The 20303-nt window shown below is 42.1% G+C and overlaps 1 protein-coding gene across 9 annotated transcripts in view; it reads right to left on the bottom strand.

The window, feature by feature from the left end:
* The window catches only part of LTBP1 (latent transforming growth factor beta binding protein 1), a 397389-nt gene that overhangs the window by 232535 nt on the left and 144551 nt on the right, over positions 1-20303 (bottom strand). For 5 of the 9 annotated variants that reach the window (XM_027033528.2, XM_027033526.2, XM_027033525.2 and 2 more), the window contains exon 5: positions 1351-1518. The exons of 1 other annotated variant lie outside the window; for it this stretch is intronic. In XM_027033528.2, coding sequence (XP_026889329.2) covers positions 1351-1518 — 168 coding nt within the window. Of the gene's footprint in view, positions 1-1350; positions 1754-20303 lie in introns of those variants that run through there. 3 more of the 9 variants (XM_027033533.2, XM_027033531.2, XM_027033532.2) reach the window with 2 other exon arrangements.

Genomic DNA, 20303 nt, shown 5'->3' on the forward strand with positions numbered 1-20303 from the left:
GTGGCAGGACCCGGACCAGAATCTAGTTTCCCGATCATCAGTTCAACACACTTCCCATTAGACTCGGCGCTCTGCCCTGCTAAGCGTAACTTGGCATCCACCAGCTAAATTCTTTTTTAAAATATGCCCAAACACCGTTATCATAGCCAGGAAATTCACAACACCCTTTTAAATAGTATCTATGGGCATACGTTTTTTTCCATGTACAGACTCTCTAGAGTAATGCTTTGACCTCATAAGGGTTAGGAGTCACGATAAAGCAGAGAATAATCAAAAGAGCTAATAAGGACTTCAGGCTGCCCCCTTGTATTTTGTCTTGATGATAATCAGTTTGAAAGAGACACCCTCTCTCTTACCCCCCAGACACACACGCTCAAGACTAAACAGCAATATTCCATAAAAAGACCAGATCTAGCCAGTGTTATTATCTGTCTGACATTTGGGTTATTCTTGTGAGTAACTCATAAAGTAATGTGGGTGTCTGTGATTATTTGAGTACACATGGCAAACCATAATTGGTCAAAAAATAATAAAAGACATTTTTCCGTGATAAAAATACTGTATTGCATGACAACATGGCAGCGTGACAGCATTCGGTGGACCGCAAAACTTTCGCCCTTTACGAAAAAGTAAAACCAACACAAAAATTTTTTAAGTAAAAAGCTTTCTTTTCAGGGACCACCATAGTTCATATTTAAATTAGTTAAGAGAGATTAAAAGGTTTTGAGTGCTGACAGCAAGCCACTAGCATTTCTTCCCCTAAATCCATGTCATGTATCAATGTATAATTCAGCCTCCTGAATCAGAGCAGAAATGTGGTGAAGGATGCAAGTCTGTATCCCTTTCTACAACCAAAACGCAGTTTTTGACAATTCTTGGAATTTTTTTTTTTTTTTTTTTTAGAACATGCCTATCCGTAAAGTAAAAAATTTAAACTTAAGCAACACTATCCAAATTTTGTAACGGGAGTCAGATCTAGGACAAATTCTTATTGCTGAGCAGATTAAACGTGAAGCTGATCAATGCGAACTGTGCATTAGGGTCTCAATGTAAAAGCTATCCCCTTCTGTCCTATTGATACCACCCCCCCCCCCCCAATCACCACAGGCTGCGTCCATGATAAGCAATCCGGGGCAACATTCTAGTTGCCATCTCTCTGAGAAGCCAGAAAAGCAGGGTAAAAATTATTCTGAAAGTGATTTAAAAGATCTCCTGGAAGAAGCGTATTCGTGCTCATAGACAGAAACCCATTCAGGCAGAGAGCAGTGTGAGTGGAGGAGGATGTCTACATGCTACGATCTCAGAAAACTCAATTCAGGAAGGACAGTGAGGGACCGTGGAGGAACTCACCCACTCGGAAGTTCGTGGCCGTCAGGGTGTCGGCAGCGTGACCATTCTCACTAATGAGAGTGGTGGTGTTCCCCTTCTCACAGCTGTTCTGACAGCTGCCCTTGGTGCAGGTCACTTTACAGATGCTCGGAGTAAAGACCACCTTGATGCGGCCAGTGTGGTTACTCACTAGGAGCGGAGGCAAGGAGAAAAAGAACAACAAACACATCAGCTTAGTATCCATGAAAGTGCCTTGGAAGGTTTAAAAAAAAAAAAAAAAAAACAAGGGGAAAAAAGCAAGGAGAGGAGAGGGGGAACGAGAGAGCCCACAACCCGACAGGTTTAAGGAAAGAGGGAAGCCTTCAGTGCTCGCTGCTCTGTATCCAGTGGTGTCTCTGAAACAGGAGTAGGAAGCTTAGCAAACAGAACTCTGGGATGCACTCCAAAACCACATTTGAAGTCGAGTCACTGGAGTGGGATTACTAACCACAATGCTGCACTTTATTCACGGGCAGACAAAGAGCAATACGGAGGGCACGACATGAAAGAGCCAACCCTGACAGGCAGATGTAATGCAAAGAGGTTGGCCATGCACCTCGTGGTGAATAAACTCTTGTGTCCTCAACTTGCATACTTTCCCTGTTTCTCCACTTATTAAGTCACTATTTGCAGTCCGACCCCTGGAAATGTTTTAGGCATGCGGCATGTCTGAAAACATCTGTCTCAAATCTCCTGGCACTCTCGGCTGAAGTGATCAAATCCTGTGACGCAGCTGTGGGAGCCCGTTTCTTTTTCACAACTCCGGGGCATTATTTCCCCATGTTAATTTATGCAACCTGTATTTGTGCCTTACTGTCAACAGGGACCATCTAAGAAAAAGGGAGCCCAGGTCACGAGGCTAAAGGGTTGCCTCTGTTAAAATACCATCCTGGAGCCCTCACTGCTGCCATTCACAGGCCACTAAGGCACGTATTTCCTGCACTCACGTGGCCCTCTCCTTAAAACCAAATGCTATAACCTGAGTGCACAGCAGAGGCAGCAAAGTATCACAAAATGGGCACTAATCTAAAAGTCAGATGCTGGGTTATAAGCCTGCCTCAACCACGGTGTGACGTTGGACTTGTCATTTCACTTTTTCTACAAAACATGAGAGACGTGCAGCTCATGTTTTCTAGCTAGTTCTGACGTCCAGGGTCTGTAGTAGGGGTCAGAAAACTGTAGCCCAGGGATCAAATATGGCCCATGGCCTGCTTTTGTAAATAAAGTTTTATTGGAACACAGCCACACATACTCACTTACATATTATCTATGGCTGCTTTTGTGCTACAATAGCAGAGCTACAAAGAGCATGCATGACCTCACCCAGAACTGCCATTCATGACCAAGTCCCAATCCAGACTCTAGGGCAAAGTGCAATACAGAAACTCTAGTGCGATCTCTGCATCTGTGATACACCCCCATCTAGGTCCTTTCCTCTTTCCAGGAGCCTAGGCAGGGAAGCAAGATGGTAGCCGCAGCTGGAGACAGATGGTTCAGCTCTGAGACTAAGGATGATAGGAAGCAGTGCCCTGCCTATTGTCACTGTGTTACTTCAGTGGCCAAAGGAGAGACTAGCTCTGGGCCAGCCTTTCTGCTGCCATCCTCTGTCTACCAGAGGCAATTCTGTCCCCCTCATACTGCCTTGGTTTGACCAGGACTAGATTTTTAGGAAATCATCCAAGAGGCCTCCACAGGCCCTCAACAAAAAAAAATCATGGTCAAACCTGAGCTTGGAGACAAAGAACCTTAACCAAAAAAAAGTTAGAATTTCAAAGCTGGACCCCAAAGGTCCTCTGACACAACCTTTATTTAAACATCTCTAGTGACAGGGAGCTCATTATCTACTAAGATGGCGCATGCTGGTTTCTAAGCTGTTCCTAGCAAGTGCACTTCCTTCTGGAGCTCAAGTGTGTCAGTTGCACCCATTAACCCTAACTCAGCTCCCCACGGTCTCACAACCTACTAACGCCTCTTCCACAAGACAGCCCTTCACCTCCTCAAAGATAACTACCGAGTAAGTAACAAAAGCTCAAGTCAGAAGGAACTTGAAGAGATCAGCTTGTGTTGGCCCCTTCACTTAACACAAGAAAATGATTCTTCCAGAAGAGAAACAGCCTCAGATCTTTTCAAATGTTTTTTCAAGACCGTTTCCCATTCTCACTCAGTGGTTCCAACACAAGAGATCAGGACACACAGTGTGAAGTGGGGAGATGTCCTAGGGCTCAACCAAATCTTCAAGCACCTTGCAAAACAGGACTCAGAATCCTGTTCTATAATGGGCCAAATAATAAACATTTGAAGGCTAGCGGCCTAAAGGACTCTTGTTGGCAATTATTCAACTCTGTTGTGGTAGCCTGAGAGCAGCCTGTCGAAAACAATATATATGTAAATGAATGGTGTGGCTGTGTTCCGATAAAACTTTATTTGAAGAGGCAGTCTGCCAAACACCGCTTTGAATGCTTATACAACATTTAAAATTTTTGAGTATACCTCAGAAATTTAAAAAACTACAATAGAACGTTGATTCCAGAGACAAAATTCACATAGTTCGACTTTTTTTTTACAGTAGTACGCGCGTGCGCGCACGCGCGCGCACACACACACACAAACCAGCTCGCGCTCTAAGTTGTCAGACCATGCTTACAAATATATTGAGAATACTCTGTGAATCTAAGTGTGTGAAGCCCATTTAAAAAGAAAAAGGGAGAGACAACACTGTCCCACTTCAAAAGAATATAAACTTCTATTTTTTCTGGCTCTTGGCACAATAATGAAATTAGAAATGGTGTGCCAACTATTTTGTCTTCTCTGGCATTAACTTGTGGCCCGGGCGGCTGCCATGCAGATGCTCATACCGTCACCTAAATTCTGCTCACTTAGGCGAAGAGAGACATCCAAAGAAAGCAAGCACTTAATCATTATTCCCGTTTCACCTCACAGCTACAGTAGTCACTTTATAGGCACTTGAGAGTCTCCAGGCCTATTGTTTTTAAAAACTTATTCTATTTCTTTGCCAAAAGAAAAAATTTTTTGGCCTGGAATCATTTGGATTTTCAAAAGGCAGAGACAGTTTCATATGACTTAATTCTGATTTTTACAGTGTTCACATCTTCTTGGAAGAAGACACATTTTATTTCATATTTCCCTTTGCATTTTACTAACATTCTTCTATAAAAGCAGTCTAATTCTAAAGCAGACACATAATCTCAGGGAGTCCTCTTGTCTTCATGAAGCATTGATTTCATTATCATTAGTGTTAGCTTTCCAAATCAATCTCAAAATCAGTATTGAAAAATTCACAGCTGCTTTTCACACTAGACTGTCATGTGTAAAAGCTCTAATAGGATCTCTGTAAATATTTCAGGATTAGAAAATACACTCTCCGATTCCCCTTGTAAAATCATTTCAATTAGCCGAGGGTATCAGGTAAAGTTTAACTTTCAAAGAACCCAAAAGTAAGGTAAATTGCTCTGAGTTTCAAATTCCTCAAATGTGACAAGCTGAAGACAACACCATTCATCTGTCAAGAGTTGAGTGGGAATTCAGTAAGAGTGGCAGCGAACTTTCCTCCACAGACCACTTAGGTCTGTGACAGGCATCTTCCTCGAATGCTTTGAGTAAACTAAAACTCAAAAACCCCACAGGCCTGCCTACTAGGAGGCCCCTAATGAAGGTAAAATATACCCCAAGGAAAGACTGTCGAACCCCACAGAGATTGGGGATTCTTAGGATGCCGGAGGCCATTCCGGTCTAAGGCCCTGCATCCCCCATGAGGATAAGGAAACCCTTGGCGAAATCAGTGGTCAAAAACCGCCCCTGGAGTACCTAATAGCTGATGAACAATTACAAAGCTGAGGAGGAAAACTCAGGCCAATCAGAAGTACACAGGCACAACTGCTAGCCCAGCTTTCATGCTTGGTCCCTCTGATGACAAAAATGTAACTTTCAGATCCCCTGCAGATAAATCAGCCCCACATATCTGAAGGAAGCGCTTTCAGATCTCACGTTGTAGAGGCTTTGGCTAGAAGCATAGATTGCCTGGAACCATGCAGCACCTCCACTGGGCCTCCTAGTCAGTCAGTCAGTCAAGACACTCAAGAGTCAACATCCTGTCTGCAGCTTCTGCCAGACCCTGTGCAAACTGAAACCTCCATGAAGAGGCACTGGCACATGGTTTAAAACAAACCACAGATATTCAGAGTGGATGGTGAATGGGATGGAAGAGAAGCCGATATCCTCCCAATAGGAAAAGCTTTCATTTCTATTCCCCGATCATTAACGATGGAGAAAAATTCAAAAATGCAAAAATTGTTCTTGACAAATGGATTTTAGTCTAGAAAAGAGCACAGTAGCCCATCCTCCAGTCATTAGCCTAGGATGGAACCGAAAGCCGAGGCAGCCAAAGAAACAAATATAATAAGTGCGAGACTCACATCAAACGTCAAGAATACAGGGTCCTCCACATGCATCCAGAATGTTGTGACATCTTCACCCGACTTCAACAACAGGGACCAACTAGCACAGGCAGTATCCCTCTGGGAAGAGGAAGCACCTCCTGGGTGGTTACAAGCCATCACCCTGCCCATTAAGTGAAGCTGTCCAAACGGACTTCAGAACCAATTCAATACACAGGTCGTGTGTGAGAAACAAGCAAAGGGCTCCTTCGCCTGCTGCAGTCCACTGCTTGCACGAAGGCCAAAAATTCTTTGAAGGACAAATCATGAAACTATTAAATAATGCTTAGAATAACAGGACTTCATTGTTCTGCTCTCCAGGCTTGCTTAACTCCTCATGGACTCTTAAAAGAATTCCCACAGAATACTCTCTGTTCCTCGAGAAAGATGCCGTGTGAACAAACTAATATCAAACCTATGATTACTAATCAGGTTGCTCCAGTCCCAGAACACCCTCCAAGAGGGAGGGGAAACCTAGACGAGATTTCTAGCTGTGATGTGAGCACCTCCTCAGATAAGAATCAAGGAATATTCCAGCACCTGAATTTTTGAATTTTTTTTTCTGGGTAGCTGTTAACTAAACGAAGAAATAGAGGAAGAAAGAGCTGCTACACAGATGATACACATGAAAGGTAAGACTATGTCAGTTTCCTCTCCTTTTCAATTCTCCATTAATATCCTCTGAAGGAAACTATGCCAGTTACTTATCTCACTCACACATATACACAAGATTTCCTTTCCTTTTTATGCATTTAAGGAGATGTACTCTTCTTTGCCTTTCTGTAGGTCTATGAAATCATTTAATGTAAGAGTAAGTTTCTGGATATATTCTGAGTTCCTTACAGAATTGCTTACAGCTCATCAAAAAGCAGGTATCAAATGGACACCACATTTGAAAATGGGCATATGGTCCCAAAAATATCGTTTTGGGCAGAAATGCAGCAGCAACCTAGTCACACACTCTTCGGTATGACCTCACTCTGATTCACTGAGAAAATAAAAGCTGTTAAGACTCAGGCCGACCAACTTACCTAGATCTGGATCTGTCCTGTCTTCCTCCTGAAGAAGGATGGGGTTCTAGGTAAAGCCAGCCCCACCCCTGCCTGCGGGCTAAAGTAATGGACCTCTTCTTCTCTTACAGACTCAAAGACTTACTCTCTTCATCCTCATTCCCACACAAACAAGTTGCACCCTTGCCCCAAACTCAAGAATACTGCTCTTCTTACCGTCTCCATTCATCTCTCCTGCAGGTAACGCTCTATTTCTCTACTCTCCTTACAGCAAAACTCCTCAAAAGAGCTGCTCTCCTGGCTGTATCTCCTGCCTCCCCAACCATTCTCTCGAATCTGCTGCAGTCAAGCTGTTGCTGTCCATACTTCACCAAAACTGCCCTTGTGAAGGGTCACCAGGATCTCCACATTGCCAAATGCAATGGCAAATTTTCTGTGTCTTTCTTCCGCAAATGTTTAGCCCCTGTGACACATAAGGACTGCTTCATGATACACTTTCTCCAAAGGGCTTCTAGGTTACACTACTCTTTTGTGGTTCTCTCCTACCTTGTTGGCCACTGTTCCACATGACCCTACTCAGCGGAGGGCCCCAAAGTTCAGTCTCTGTAGCCTTCTCTTTTCTATACTGACTTCCTAGATGATATCATCCTGTCCCATCGCATGGATTTAAAGACTACCTACACACCTACATATAGAAAATGTTGAAATATGGCCTGGACCACCTCTACCTTGTATGTGTGTATACCCAAGCAATCAACGATTCACATTTATGGGCCTTTCTTAGGTAAATAGCTAATGTCTCACAGACACCTCAAGCAAAATGTACTCAAAAGCAAGCTTTAATTCCTTCCTGTACTCACAGCCAAACCTGCTCCTATTCAAGTCTTCCCCCATCTCAGAAAACAGCAAGTCTATTTTTGACTACCTAGCGGGCGGGCGGTGTCCATCTGGGACTCAATACAACAGCAAATCCTGTGAGCTCTATTTCCAGAAGGTAGGTAACAATTTCTCATCACTTCCATGACAAACACTCTGGTACAATCCACCACCATCTTGTGTCTGGATTATTTCAACAGTCTCCTAAACCAGACTCCTTGCTTCCACCTTTGCCCTCTTGCAGTTTATTCGGGAGAATAAACAGCTCGCAGGGTATCTTTTTTTTTTTTTTTTTTTTAATGTTTGTTTATTTTTGAGAGAGTGAAAGCATGATTGGGGAGGGGCAGAGAGAGGGGGTGGGGGAAGAGGATCCAAAGCAGACTCTGCATTGACAGCAGTGAGCCGATGCAGGGCTCAAACCTATGAACCATGAGATCATGACCCGAGCCGAAGTCAGACACTCAACCAACTAAGCCACCCAGGCACCCCTCACGGTATCATTTTGTAATTTATGTTCATCAATTCATAGCACCCCCACCCCCTTCAGTGGCTTCCCATCACAATCAGAACACAAGCCAAAGGCCTCACAATGGCCTACTGGGGTCTCCACGGCTGCAAACCCCTGACCTCATCTGCCACAACCCTCCTTAACCCATTCACTCTGGCTTCCTTGCTTCTGTCTCAAGCCTTTTGCGCTTGCTGTTCCCTCTGCCTACAACACTCTTCCTCTGATCCATGTAGCTTCCTCCCTCACTTCCTTCAAGACTTCTCCAGAAGGTCAGATTATCAGGGAGGCCTTTCCTGACTACCTGACATAAAACTGCAACATCTCACACATTACCTATCCCCCATACCTTGCCCTACATTTCCTATTCATTATAAACACATTTATATATTTACTGTTTGATTATCACCATGGGAACACAAACTCCATCAGGGCAGGAATGTGTCTGGTCACTGTTAGATGTCCAACATGTGTCTCATACTAACTGCTCAAGAAAAATAACTGAATGAACAAACTTCACTGAAAGAAACTAAATAAATAATATTTACCAATGGGCTAATTGCCAGTAGTATTAAAGCAGTAAAGAACACTCTTATTAAGTCTTTAGCCTCAAAACATACTTAACAGATGCTGCATTTGTCAAAGACAAATGAAATGTTTTAGCCATAAAACAAGGGAAAACACAGTTGTTATTCAGGAAGCTCTGCAATCATTACAAAACACGTTTTTCCCAAAACCATTAAAACATTACCCAAAAATGGCCAATGACATAAAAAAGTGAAAATTTTCAATTAAACATGTCAATGAGAGAATAACTGAATAAACAGGAAATAGAAATTTCTCAAACACTTTTTCTAAAGAAAAACAATTATTTGCTCCCAAAGTTTCACAACATATTACGCAGAAACCAAACCCACACATGATAGAAACTTCCTTTAACTGTATAAATAAGAGTTACAATGAGGTGTAAGGAGTTGTTTTTTCTTTTTTACGATTATTCACTTATATTTTGAGAGAGAGAGAGAGAGAGAGAGAGAGAAACATAGTGAGGGAGGGGCAGAGACAGAATCCCAAGCAGGCTTCAAACTGTCAGCCCAGAGCCCAACATGGGGCTCGAACTCACAAACCATGAGATCATGACCTGAGCCAAAATCAAGAGTCAGACATTTAAGTGACTGAGCCACTCAGGCACCTCAATGTATAAGGAGTTTTTAAACCAATTTTTCATTTACTAAGCATCAATTCCCCTTTTCAGGCAATGAATGAGGAAATTGAAAATACTACTTACCAAGATTCTGTGAGTCTCATATGAATTACCACTAGGCCATAAAACCTACCCAATCATAGAAATACATGTTGGTTTCTAGCTCAGGGAGACTGGCCAAGAGACTAGCCCGAGATCTAGCACAAAGACAGTAGATTTCATCCCAAATTTCCACGCATTTGAGGAGTCAGGTCTAATTTCCTATTTCATTCATTCAGTCTTTGTTTTATCTTGACTCAAGGTATAAAAACTCAAATTGTCACCTATAATCACATTTTCTCAACCTTCAATCTTACCCTGCCACCCGGACTCCAATGCCCTAAAAGGACTCCAACAGCACACCTTGAGACTATGGGATTTTTTTTTTTCATATTTCCTTTTTCTCCTTGGAGTTTCTACTCTTTAAACACCAATCATAAGCTCTCTTCTCTAAAAATATTTTTTAAAAGATCCTATTTTTATCTCTGGAACAAAATCAAGTATGTTTGAAAGTGCAATATATTTTATAGTCAAAAGACTAACTTTTACCCAACAAGTACTTTGCTCACCCAGCAGGACCTGACCCAGTGTTTGGGGAAAGAAATACAGTCAGTACTAAAAGTGGAAAACTAGCAAAACAAACCAATGGCTTTCTGACATTTTCATATTCTGACCTTTTTTGTATTTTCTTTAACATCCCCTGAGGGGATTCAACTATCCAGGCATACCTCAGCTAACAGATAAGGAACGCCTAGAAAAGTTCAGGATAGGCTCCAGACTACAGTCCAGGGAAAGAGGTGACCACACTCAAAGGCACCACAACCAATTAGAAATAGTGCTGGGGCACCTCCGTCCTGGTGTCCTGCAATTGCAGCAGGCTGTTCCACGAGGGTTCCTTTGACACAACTTTAAAAACTTACCTGTCTAGAACATATCCAGAAATCTCTGCTCCTAATCTTAAATACCAGGGAACCTACTGCCCCCATCCTATACAGAAGGGACAGTGGCATCTGAAATGTTATGACACAGGGTTGAAGACACATATCCCAAGGTGACAGTACTTAACTCAGTTCATAACATAAAAAGAAGCAAAGAAGAAAATGAGGGAGGAGCGGGGGTTTGGGGGAGCTCAGTGTAGGCATGTTCTCAATTGAATTCTGACAACCATGGGAACCACACTTGAGAAAGACTGAGTGAGTTTGTCCAGGAATTTTCTTCTTTTTTGGCATCAACATTCAAGATGCTACTCTTTCTAAGAGGTTGTCTCCCAAGGGAGAAATACCATTTAAAAGATGCATTTTTGCATGTGAAAATCTCTACCGCCTTTCAAGAACCCGGGTCTTAGCAGCAATCGCCTTTAGATCCCACCCACGGCCACAGGAGGAGGGGCTTCGGTGCCACTGACAAGAGAGGCCTTCACTGCTGTTCCTGAAACCAGTGAACGAGGGGCAGAGCAGGGAACACTTTCATGTCTTCTAGCCCTAGTACTCACACAATCGGGCTAGTTTGTATAGCTTCCTTACAGAAACCATGGGTTAGGTACGCTCCACATGATTCAAATTTTCTGTGCCTTAATTTTGGAACAGAATTAGGTTTTATTTGTCCCCACATTTGTTGTTTTTCCAAAGAAAGTAAATGGAGGCATTTGTTATCAGTCTATCACTCACCATTTCCATAAATAACATCTGTTTGTTTGTATGTGGAAAAGCAAGTCTGACTCAAAGGACAGATTATCTGCTGAGCTATTTGTTTACCAAGGAACAAATTTCATGACTTATTCACCAGCTTGATTAAGTGGGAGCCACTTCTCATGAGGGTCCCAGATTGTATCTACCATGCAATTTCAAAGTTAGAATTCCATATAATTTAGACACTGGTTATGACAAATATTTCTGACAAAATCAAACTCCCTAAAAGAAAGTTGAGACCCTTCCCCACAGACACCGAATCTAGCCTCAGATCTTACAACATCCCACAAAGAGTCCAGGCATTAGCTGAACCAAACTGTCCAATGGTCCTCATTCACATGCCAGATTGCTTCACGTGACATTTTTCTCCCTCTAGAAAACCTTTCCTCCTTTCTTTCCACCTTTCATCCTCCTGAACCAACCCACCTACCCCCTCCCTACACAATTTTCAGCAACCTAGGCATGCCTGTTTGAACAGTGCATCTCTCCATTTTCCCCTAGCTGTTTGCACATAATCCTATTTATGTGTACTCCCTTACTTTTCCAATCTTCCTTTGGCCTCGATCAAGCCCAAGGAAACAGTCTGTATTTTTATCCTCCTCCTCTATTTATAACAAAAGTCCACCTAGTGGCTCTCCCTCTTTGAGAACAAGAAAAGATTTTATGGTCAGAGGAGAGTGCATAGCAAAGAACATAAGGGTAGTAAATGAAGAAAAAGGAATCGAAGGCAGTATGAACTCAGACAAGGAATACTCAGGAATTCCATTGTCTATGGCAAAGGCAAAGAAGCAACTTTTACTCAAACTAATAACTGAAAGCCATAAAACTTTAAAGGAGCCAAATGCCATCAGGGTTCCATTGCCTTTGTAAGGGGGCTTGGAAACTTCACTCTTACACTAAAGGCAGACGCTAAGAAGAAAATGACCTATCACACATTACAAAATTTACATTTGGCCTGAAAGAAGGAAGAACTCAAAAGACAGAGCAAAGAGGGAAACCAAAACTTCCTGTACCTTGTGCAGGTATTCTGAATCACTGCAACTGCCAGGCCAGAAGCAGGCACCTTGATGTGCCTCTGGGGGAGTCCAATTCAATCACACAGGCAAGAAGAATCCAGAGCAAACAGATACTACAATATGAATGCATTTTATTTTAAGAAATACTTAAGGAAGGTGAAGATATGAACATTTTTCTAACTGCTGAAGTTTGATGGGCTCAGGTGAAAGAAAAATCTGTTGAAGCAACTGGTTATATAGGAGAAAACTGGCATTCTTAAATCTCTGAATTTAGGGACTCCTGGGTGGCTCAGTTCGTTGAGCATTCAACTCTTGATTTCAGCTCAAGTCATGATCCTACTGTTGTGGGATCAAGCCCTACAATCCCATTGCTTAGGATTCTCTCTCTTTTTTTCCCTCTCTCTCTCTCTCTCCCTCTGCCCTTGTTTGCCCTCTCTCATCATATAGCTCAAATAATTCTCTTCATAGAATCAGAGGTATCCAAGCTTGCAGAACACAGATTCTATCATTCACTTTTTTTCTCTTCCCTGAAGCACAAACTTCTTTCTGCTCAGTTTTTAAATGACTCCATCAAATGGCCCCAACTACTTTCTCCAAGGGATTACTGCCAAGTTCAATAGAACTCATCATTATAAAAGATTTCTGCCTAAATATCCCTTTTCTCAAAGTTGTATTCCATCTTTTACTTATGTGATAAACAAAACTGAAAAATGATTAGTTGCCAATTAAAAATGAATTACTGATGTGCAGTCACACATTGTCACTTTTCCAGCTTTCAGTTAATTCTTTTTAGGTTACTCATGCTCAAATTCCTCTCTCCATCAAGACAGTGCCTCTCCTGTTGAACAGTGTGATGGTTTTAAAATCTATCCACAAATCCTTTGATACTTTCTTCAAGAGGTGAAATCTAATTCCACTTCCCTTGAGCATGGGCTGGTCTTAACAATTCGTGTCTAAAGCAAAAAATAAAACAGAAGTGATTATTTCAACTTCAGAGACTAGATCATAAAAGGCACTGCAGCTTCTGTCTTGAGCTCTCTCTGTCCAATCACTCATTCTGGGGGAAAGCCAGCTCCCAGGCCACGAGAATACTTAGAGAGCCCACAGAGAGGCCCACATGGCAAAGAACCAAAGTCTCCTGCCAAAAGCCATGTGAGTGAACAAACCTGAGAGTGGATCTTCCAGCCCCAGTCAAGCCTTCAGATGACGGCAGCCCCTGCTGATACCCTGACTGCAACTTCATGACAGAATCTGAGACAAAACCAACCAGCTAACCAACCAGCTTCTGAATTTATCAGCCAAAACCAACTAGCTAAACAACCAGCTTCTGAATTTCTGAGGCACAGAAACTGTAAGATAACGTTTGTTGCTTTAAGCCACTAAGGTTTGGGTTAATTTATTATATAGTAAAATATAAATACCCACACTCCTCTTCTCTGTTCTTTTCCCCTACACACACACACACACACATTTCTCTGCTTTTCTTTTTCCCTAGATTCTGAGAACACAGAAACAGACTTTATGGACCTTTCTAAATGTACAGAGCACTGTAAGACTCATGAAACATGTACTGAGTACCTAATGAAGCTTCAGAGCTCACATGCACCCCACAATCATTTAAGTGACACTCCTATCCCTTCAGAAACTAGGAAACTACAGAGATATTCATCAGGAACCAGACCAAGGTCATTTTGCTAGGAAATGGCAGGGCTGGGATTTCAACACAAGCCTTCACACTCTCCCCTAATGCCTCTCCTACACTTCTAGTAGGTGCTTAAGATACTAGGCACCTGGGAAGTTTGGAGCAAGGGAAGGAAACAGAATGAGCACATCCTAGGTGTTTGGCAGTATGTCAGGTGTCATCTCATTTCCTTCTTATGACAGAGTAAGTGCTAAGATTTTTATTTGACAAAGAAACTAATATTCAGAGGTTCAATGGAATAGAATACAGTAAAATGACTCACAGGCACCACTCTTCAGCATCTTGAAAACTAGGGCGGGAAAAAAAAGACACTGAGAATACTGCTCATACAGCTCATCTACCTCACGAGATTGTGGTAGGGGCCATTTGAAATAATTTGTATGGATATAATTCATAAGCTGTTAACTACTATGCAAATCCAAGAGGATATCATTACGTGTGGTCAGCTCTTAGCAGAGTAACTGTAAGGTAAAGCTCAAGCTAGTAGTGACTTACCCCATGATATATTATACAGCAAAACCCACAAGAACGTCTAAATATGGAAAATTTCATCTCAAGATGTTTGCATTACAATCTTAATTATTATTTAAGACTCTACAATAAAGGAAAATTCCAGGGTGGACTTTGGTTCCTACAAAATTTCCAGGTAAGAGCTGATGGCTTGACTTGGTTTGAAAGGCGTCTAAACGGATTTCAGCAAATAATTAGAATGGCTTATTTTGCATCTGAGTGATTAAGTTAAACAATTCTTGCCAGAAACTCTAAGTTCAGATAATTTTTAGGCGTTATTGTCATAAAAGCCCTACAAATCATGAAGCTGACCGTAGTCAAATTTTTAACGTAGTCAAATTTAGCTTTGCACCCACGTAAAAATAACAGAGAAAGCTCAAGTAGCACTCTTTTTTTCCACCTTTTTTACTGAAATATAGTTGAAACACAATGTTACATTCATTTCAGGTGTACAACGCAGTGTTTCAATAACTATGTCCATGGTGCTGTGCTCATCGCAAGTATAGCTACCATTGGTCACCATATCGGGTAAAGTGGCACTCCTCCCAATGAGTAAGATCAGTTTAGGCAATTTTTTAAAATATTTTTTTAATGTTTGTTTTTGAAAAAGAGAGAGAGAGAGAGAGCGTGTGTACAAGTGGGGGAGGGGCAGAGAGACAGGGGGACAGAGAATCCGGAGCAGGCTCTGCCCTGACAGTAGCAAGCCCAATGGAGGGCTCGAACTCATGAACCATGAGATCATGACCCTAGCCAAAGTTGGACGCTTAACCAACTGAGCCACCCAGGCATCCTGGTTTGGGCAATTTTTAACTCATTGTATTTTGGGTTCCCAAGAAACTTATACAAATACATGTAGGATAAATTTTAAATAGTCCATATACTAGTATCATGATGTAACATACTGACTTAATTTAACAGCAAGCACTCAGTACAGTGGTTGGCACACAGTAAGTACCCAATAGATGAGAAAAATGCAATCTATGGAGTGTCACTGGTGGAGACAAATAGCTTATGTCCAAATTTCCTAATTATCTGATGCTCAGAGACAAGAATATAGTTTCTAGTACCTTTAGCAGGTTTTTAAAACATACATATTATATGTTCTTGAGGTATATTAAGGTGTGGTTTGGAAACTGGGATCTCTGACAAGAAACATTATGAATCACTTTCTCCACTAAGAGTCTTTTTTAAAACTTTAAAAAGAGGCATCTAATTTTGCTCCATTTCCACGCTGGAGACATGGCAGAGCACGCCTGACAGGTATTTACACGCATGCCCCACTGTGGCTGCCCGAAAACCCATACCAGAAAAAGAGGAGAAGGAGGCATGATGGGATTTCAGGGGTCTTCTAAAAAGGTTTCTGTCCACACTCACTCATGAACTGAAACTGGACATTTTCCATTCGATGTAATCAAGAATCCGAGACCTGAAAACATTTCTATTAAAAATCCAAATGGGCACTGAGGCATAAATATGGTTAACGCAGCAGGCCCTATGAAAGCCCAGGCCACGAGGACAATTCTGAGTGCTGCAGTGGTCTTGGGGAAAATATGGAACCGGCCCCACTTACTTCTCTGTGCATCTACCAACCTACCCCAAGCTTTCTCAGACAGAAGATGTAGACAGGATTAAAGGGGTAAAGAGGGGTAAAGCAGCTGGGTTTTCCTGCTCTAAATGATAGTCTTTGGTGCTCTGAGACATCAAGACACGCAGCTCTTAGAGGGAAGGTTCACACAGAATGCGTGCTCGCTGGGGTCTCCACCTACAATACAATGCAGGGGGGTGCACCCTTTCTCAAGGGAGATGGGACTGAACAGGAAAGCTCTGCACAGCAATGCAGAAGATGCAAGTCCCAAGACAACCCAGGAACAGCTGGCCACATAAGCCTGACCTTATGGAGACTTGAATATGCTTCAATAACTGGGATGACATTAAGAATCCACAGTACTTTCACCAACGCATTATATGTTGCCCTATGGTCAGTCCTTTTCAGAAAATGCTGTTGACGCTGATATAACATGGCAGCTGTTTCATGACGACTGTTTCTGCTTCTACTTGGTATTCTACTTCTGTTCCAGTTTCTTACTGTTCAACTCTAACTTAACTTACAAATTCCTTGAAAAATTCTGATTGATCTTATTTCATCAGATCATCCCTCTTAGGGAATGCTCTTCTGGGAGGCCACCTTACAGCAGCTTACAGCACCTTACAGCAAATTGGTTTTCTTGAGTCAAGGGCCTACCCTTCTTCTGGTTCACTGTGGCAAGAAGGTGTAGTCCCCCAGAGTAGCATTTTTACCTATATGTATCATGTCTGATTAAAACTGCATCACCAGCTCTAAGACTAACAATTATCCAGATTGTTTTACAAAGTAAATCTTCTGGGGTGCCTGGGTGGTTTAGTGGGTTGAGCATCCAACTTCAGCTCAGATCATGATCTCGTGGTTCATGAGTTCAAGCCCCGCATCAGGCTCTGTGCTGACAGCTCAGAACCTGGAGCCTGCTTCAGATTCTGTGTATCCCTCTCTCTCTGCTCCTCCCCCACTCATGCTCTGTCTCTCTCTCTCAAATAAACATTAAATAAATAAATAAATAAATAAATAAATAAATAAATAGTAAATCTTCCCTGTTAAGGTAAACTAAGAAAAGCAGATGTCAAAGGAACTGGCATGTGAGCAGACCAGATACATGCCTTTTTTATGGTATAAGGAAGAGTGGAACCATACAACTTAAAGCTCAGAGCTGGCACACTGTCTTTCTGCCTGCAGTCCATTAGTAAAAAGCAGGTCACCCAGGCAAGCTCAATGTCGACGGGGTGGAAAAGTCCACTATACCCACAAGGAAGCCATGGCAAGAAGGAGGAAGGAAGAATTACATGTATGTAAGATCTACATTTTTATTAGTTATTCTGGTATGAAAAAAATTTCATGAAAAAAGTTAAGCTGGTCAGGGAAATATTATCAAAATATAGGTGCCTCCCTCTCTCCCTATAAAAACAAACTAAAGCACACTTAAATAGTGCTCTGTTTTTGTTAAATATCTACAGTTACAAAAACCTAAGAAAAAGACCTTTGGACCAGAAAGCATCTACTTAACTGAATCAACAAAGGCAGCATAATATCTTTGAATGGCCAGTAAAGGGAAAAAAATACCAAAAGATTTTGTTTGGGGAGTGTTCCTCTGTAACCAACCCTCCAAAGTAAAGCAGAGCCTGCTTCAGTGGCTCTGGAAGGAATGTAAACTGAACGCGTGGGAGGAAGAGCTCCAGTTTCTTCGGGATCTGAGGCAGGCAGTGGTGATCGTGCGATGCACCTGTAGTCATTAAGTGGCGTTCATTACAAAAAGGAGCACAGCTGCCTGGTGTGTGAGGTTCCAGACATCTTTACCAGAGAGCACTCAATCCCACGCAAGCAGCCCCGGGTCATCTACCAAAGGGAACCACCCCACTGACCACCAGCGACCGCCCTCCCACCTGCTGTCTAGATTGTTTTTCTTCCCCAAAGCTCTCTAAGTCTGTTTCTAGGATACAGGGGTTTTTTAAATAACTATGATGTTTTTCACAAGAGCAATCACTGCCTGTTTCAAGTTGTCATTTAGTTAAAAAAGCTGGGACCTTGGAAGAGCCAACATGTGAAACACAGTTAGGGCTACAATAATTTTTTTTAATGAATACTTGCAATATGGATAATGTAGGCAGCTGCAAAAAATAACTCTTTAAATAACACACATTTATATATGTGATTAAATATAAATGTGTATATATACATATACATACATCATGTGTACACATTTCATGGTTTAATGTTTTCCTGTCAGAAGAAGTACTCAAATATAACCATATTGCAATTACCTTTTTTACGGAAGAAAGGTTTCCCTCCCATTCCAGCCATGTGTCAACTCGTACTTCCTCTGTATGGGAACACAGCCCTTGGGCAGCTGGGTTTCAGTACAGATACATTTCAATTTCACAAGGGGCTAATACTTAGTAAATAAAAAAAAAAAAAAAAACATGCAGAACTGCAGAAAAGTACAACACAAGCTCTTTAAGAAAGGTCATAAAATGTAAGGAAGATAGGGAAGTCTTTACCTCCAAGTGGGGACACACAGACTCACCATAAGGCACTAATTTTCAATGCTAAGAGGACCCCTCTTTAAAGAGGCTAAACCAAGCAAATACAAATTCTATTTCAATTCCCTTTGGAACATCTCATTAGCAGTATTTTGTACAATCCTGTTTATGTCAAATCAAAACTATCACTTCAACTCTAACAATGATTGTTCCCTAGAAACTAATTTTCTTATTCAGAAATAAAATCAAAGTAAAGCCCTCAATTTCTGGCAAAGAGATCCAAAGACTGAGAAGGCAGCACCTCTTCTTTTTCAAATGCAGGTTTTCTCCTCCCAAAATGCTGCTTTGTACTTTCCAGGCAATCTATAAATTCATCCGTGGTTATTTTCCCCCACCAATATCACAGTTTGATCGTAGAGTATTCTGGAATCATACAGTATCTATTTCTCAATATCTTGAACTCGGTCTCAACACCCAGAAATATCCTTGGATTACTTTGTTTATTTATTTTGAAATCTTGGGCCCTTGGGATTGAAACCTCCTTCTCTGGCATGAAAGGCTGCCCATTGGGGAACTGAGATTACATAACCCTTCACTCTAGGTTTTCCTCCACTGTTGTTTTTAACATCACTGGATAAGTTTCTTGGAAGTGTTTATAATCCGTCTATGTCTACTATTTCCCAGCGCTCTTCCACTGTGTGTAAGGAATCGAGAAGCAAAGAGAACGTTCATGTTCACCTACATGTCTGGACTGAGATGTGATCAAACAACTCCTGGATAAAACATACCAACCTGCCTTCACCACCCCCAAATGAGACACAGCGGCCAAGGCAAGACTGCACATGGAACTTTATATACAACAAGTAATACCTGCTCTTCAATGGAATATAGATTCTTAAGGGCATCAGCTCAGCAAAACGCTAGTCCTTCATCCACATTCCCTGGAATGCTTTCTCAAGCATCAGTTTGTACCTATTTATGCCGTTGCTTTTCTGTCTAGGCTTTGAAACCAACAAGGATTTTGTCGGAAATAACTGAAGAATGGATGATTTTCTTCTATCCACCTACAGTGCTAACATCCACACTGACATACAGCTGGAAAGTGGCTCAAGGTTCCTTATTCCCACACAAAGTGTGGTATGGGGTGACCAAGCAGCCCAATCAGGAGTTTGATTTCACAAGGGAAAAAGCATGGAGCTTTACCATAATTCCTTCCTCAAAGCAGTCTTTTTTTTTCACATCTGGTATTTTAAATGCTAAATCATTTCTTTGTTCGTTTTCATCAGCTTCTTGTAAGATCTAGTTTCTGGCTGGTCCCACTTCCACTGCCACTTAGTACCCACTGGATTGGCGTGGGGTCAATCCTACAGACATTTATCTGCACATGACAAGCCAAAGGTGGTCTCCATGCAAGGAAGGCTTCCAGGGCTGCAGAACACATGCCCACAGAACTCCCCTTCCTGAGAGGTGCACACCATCCATTGGCAGAGCTGTGCCCCAGTGGGGCTCCCATCAATCAGTAACTGTCAGTGAGGGCACCACGGAGACCTGGAGTTGCCAGCACAGGCAGTTTCTCCTTCTGCTGTTGCTTTTCTCTCCTCTCAGGCGTGTCCTGGAGTAAGGCTAGGCTGCTTCTCAGGACCAGACTCTCCTTTAACTGCCTTTCCAAACTGTTCCTCCTCTGAAGATCTCCCTCTCACACTTCACCACACACAGAAGAATCTGGCTCTGATTTCCTCACCTCTACTGATTCCATCTACATTTGCCTTTATCCGATTGCCGGTCCAGGGTTTCTCCTCCTCTTCTGTGAGGAGGTGGAGGACGACAGGTGGAGGACGAATTTGGTCTTTCTTCCTCAAACCA

The sequence above is a fragment of the Acinonyx jubatus genome, chromosome A3 (assembly GCF_027475565.1).
Source record: "Acinonyx jubatus isolate Ajub_Pintada_27869175 chromosome A3, VMU_Ajub_asm_v1.0, whole genome shotgun sequence".
In the NCBI taxonomy this organism is placed as follows: domain Eukaryota; kingdom Metazoa; phylum Chordata; class Mammalia; order Carnivora; family Felidae; genus Acinonyx; species Acinonyx jubatus.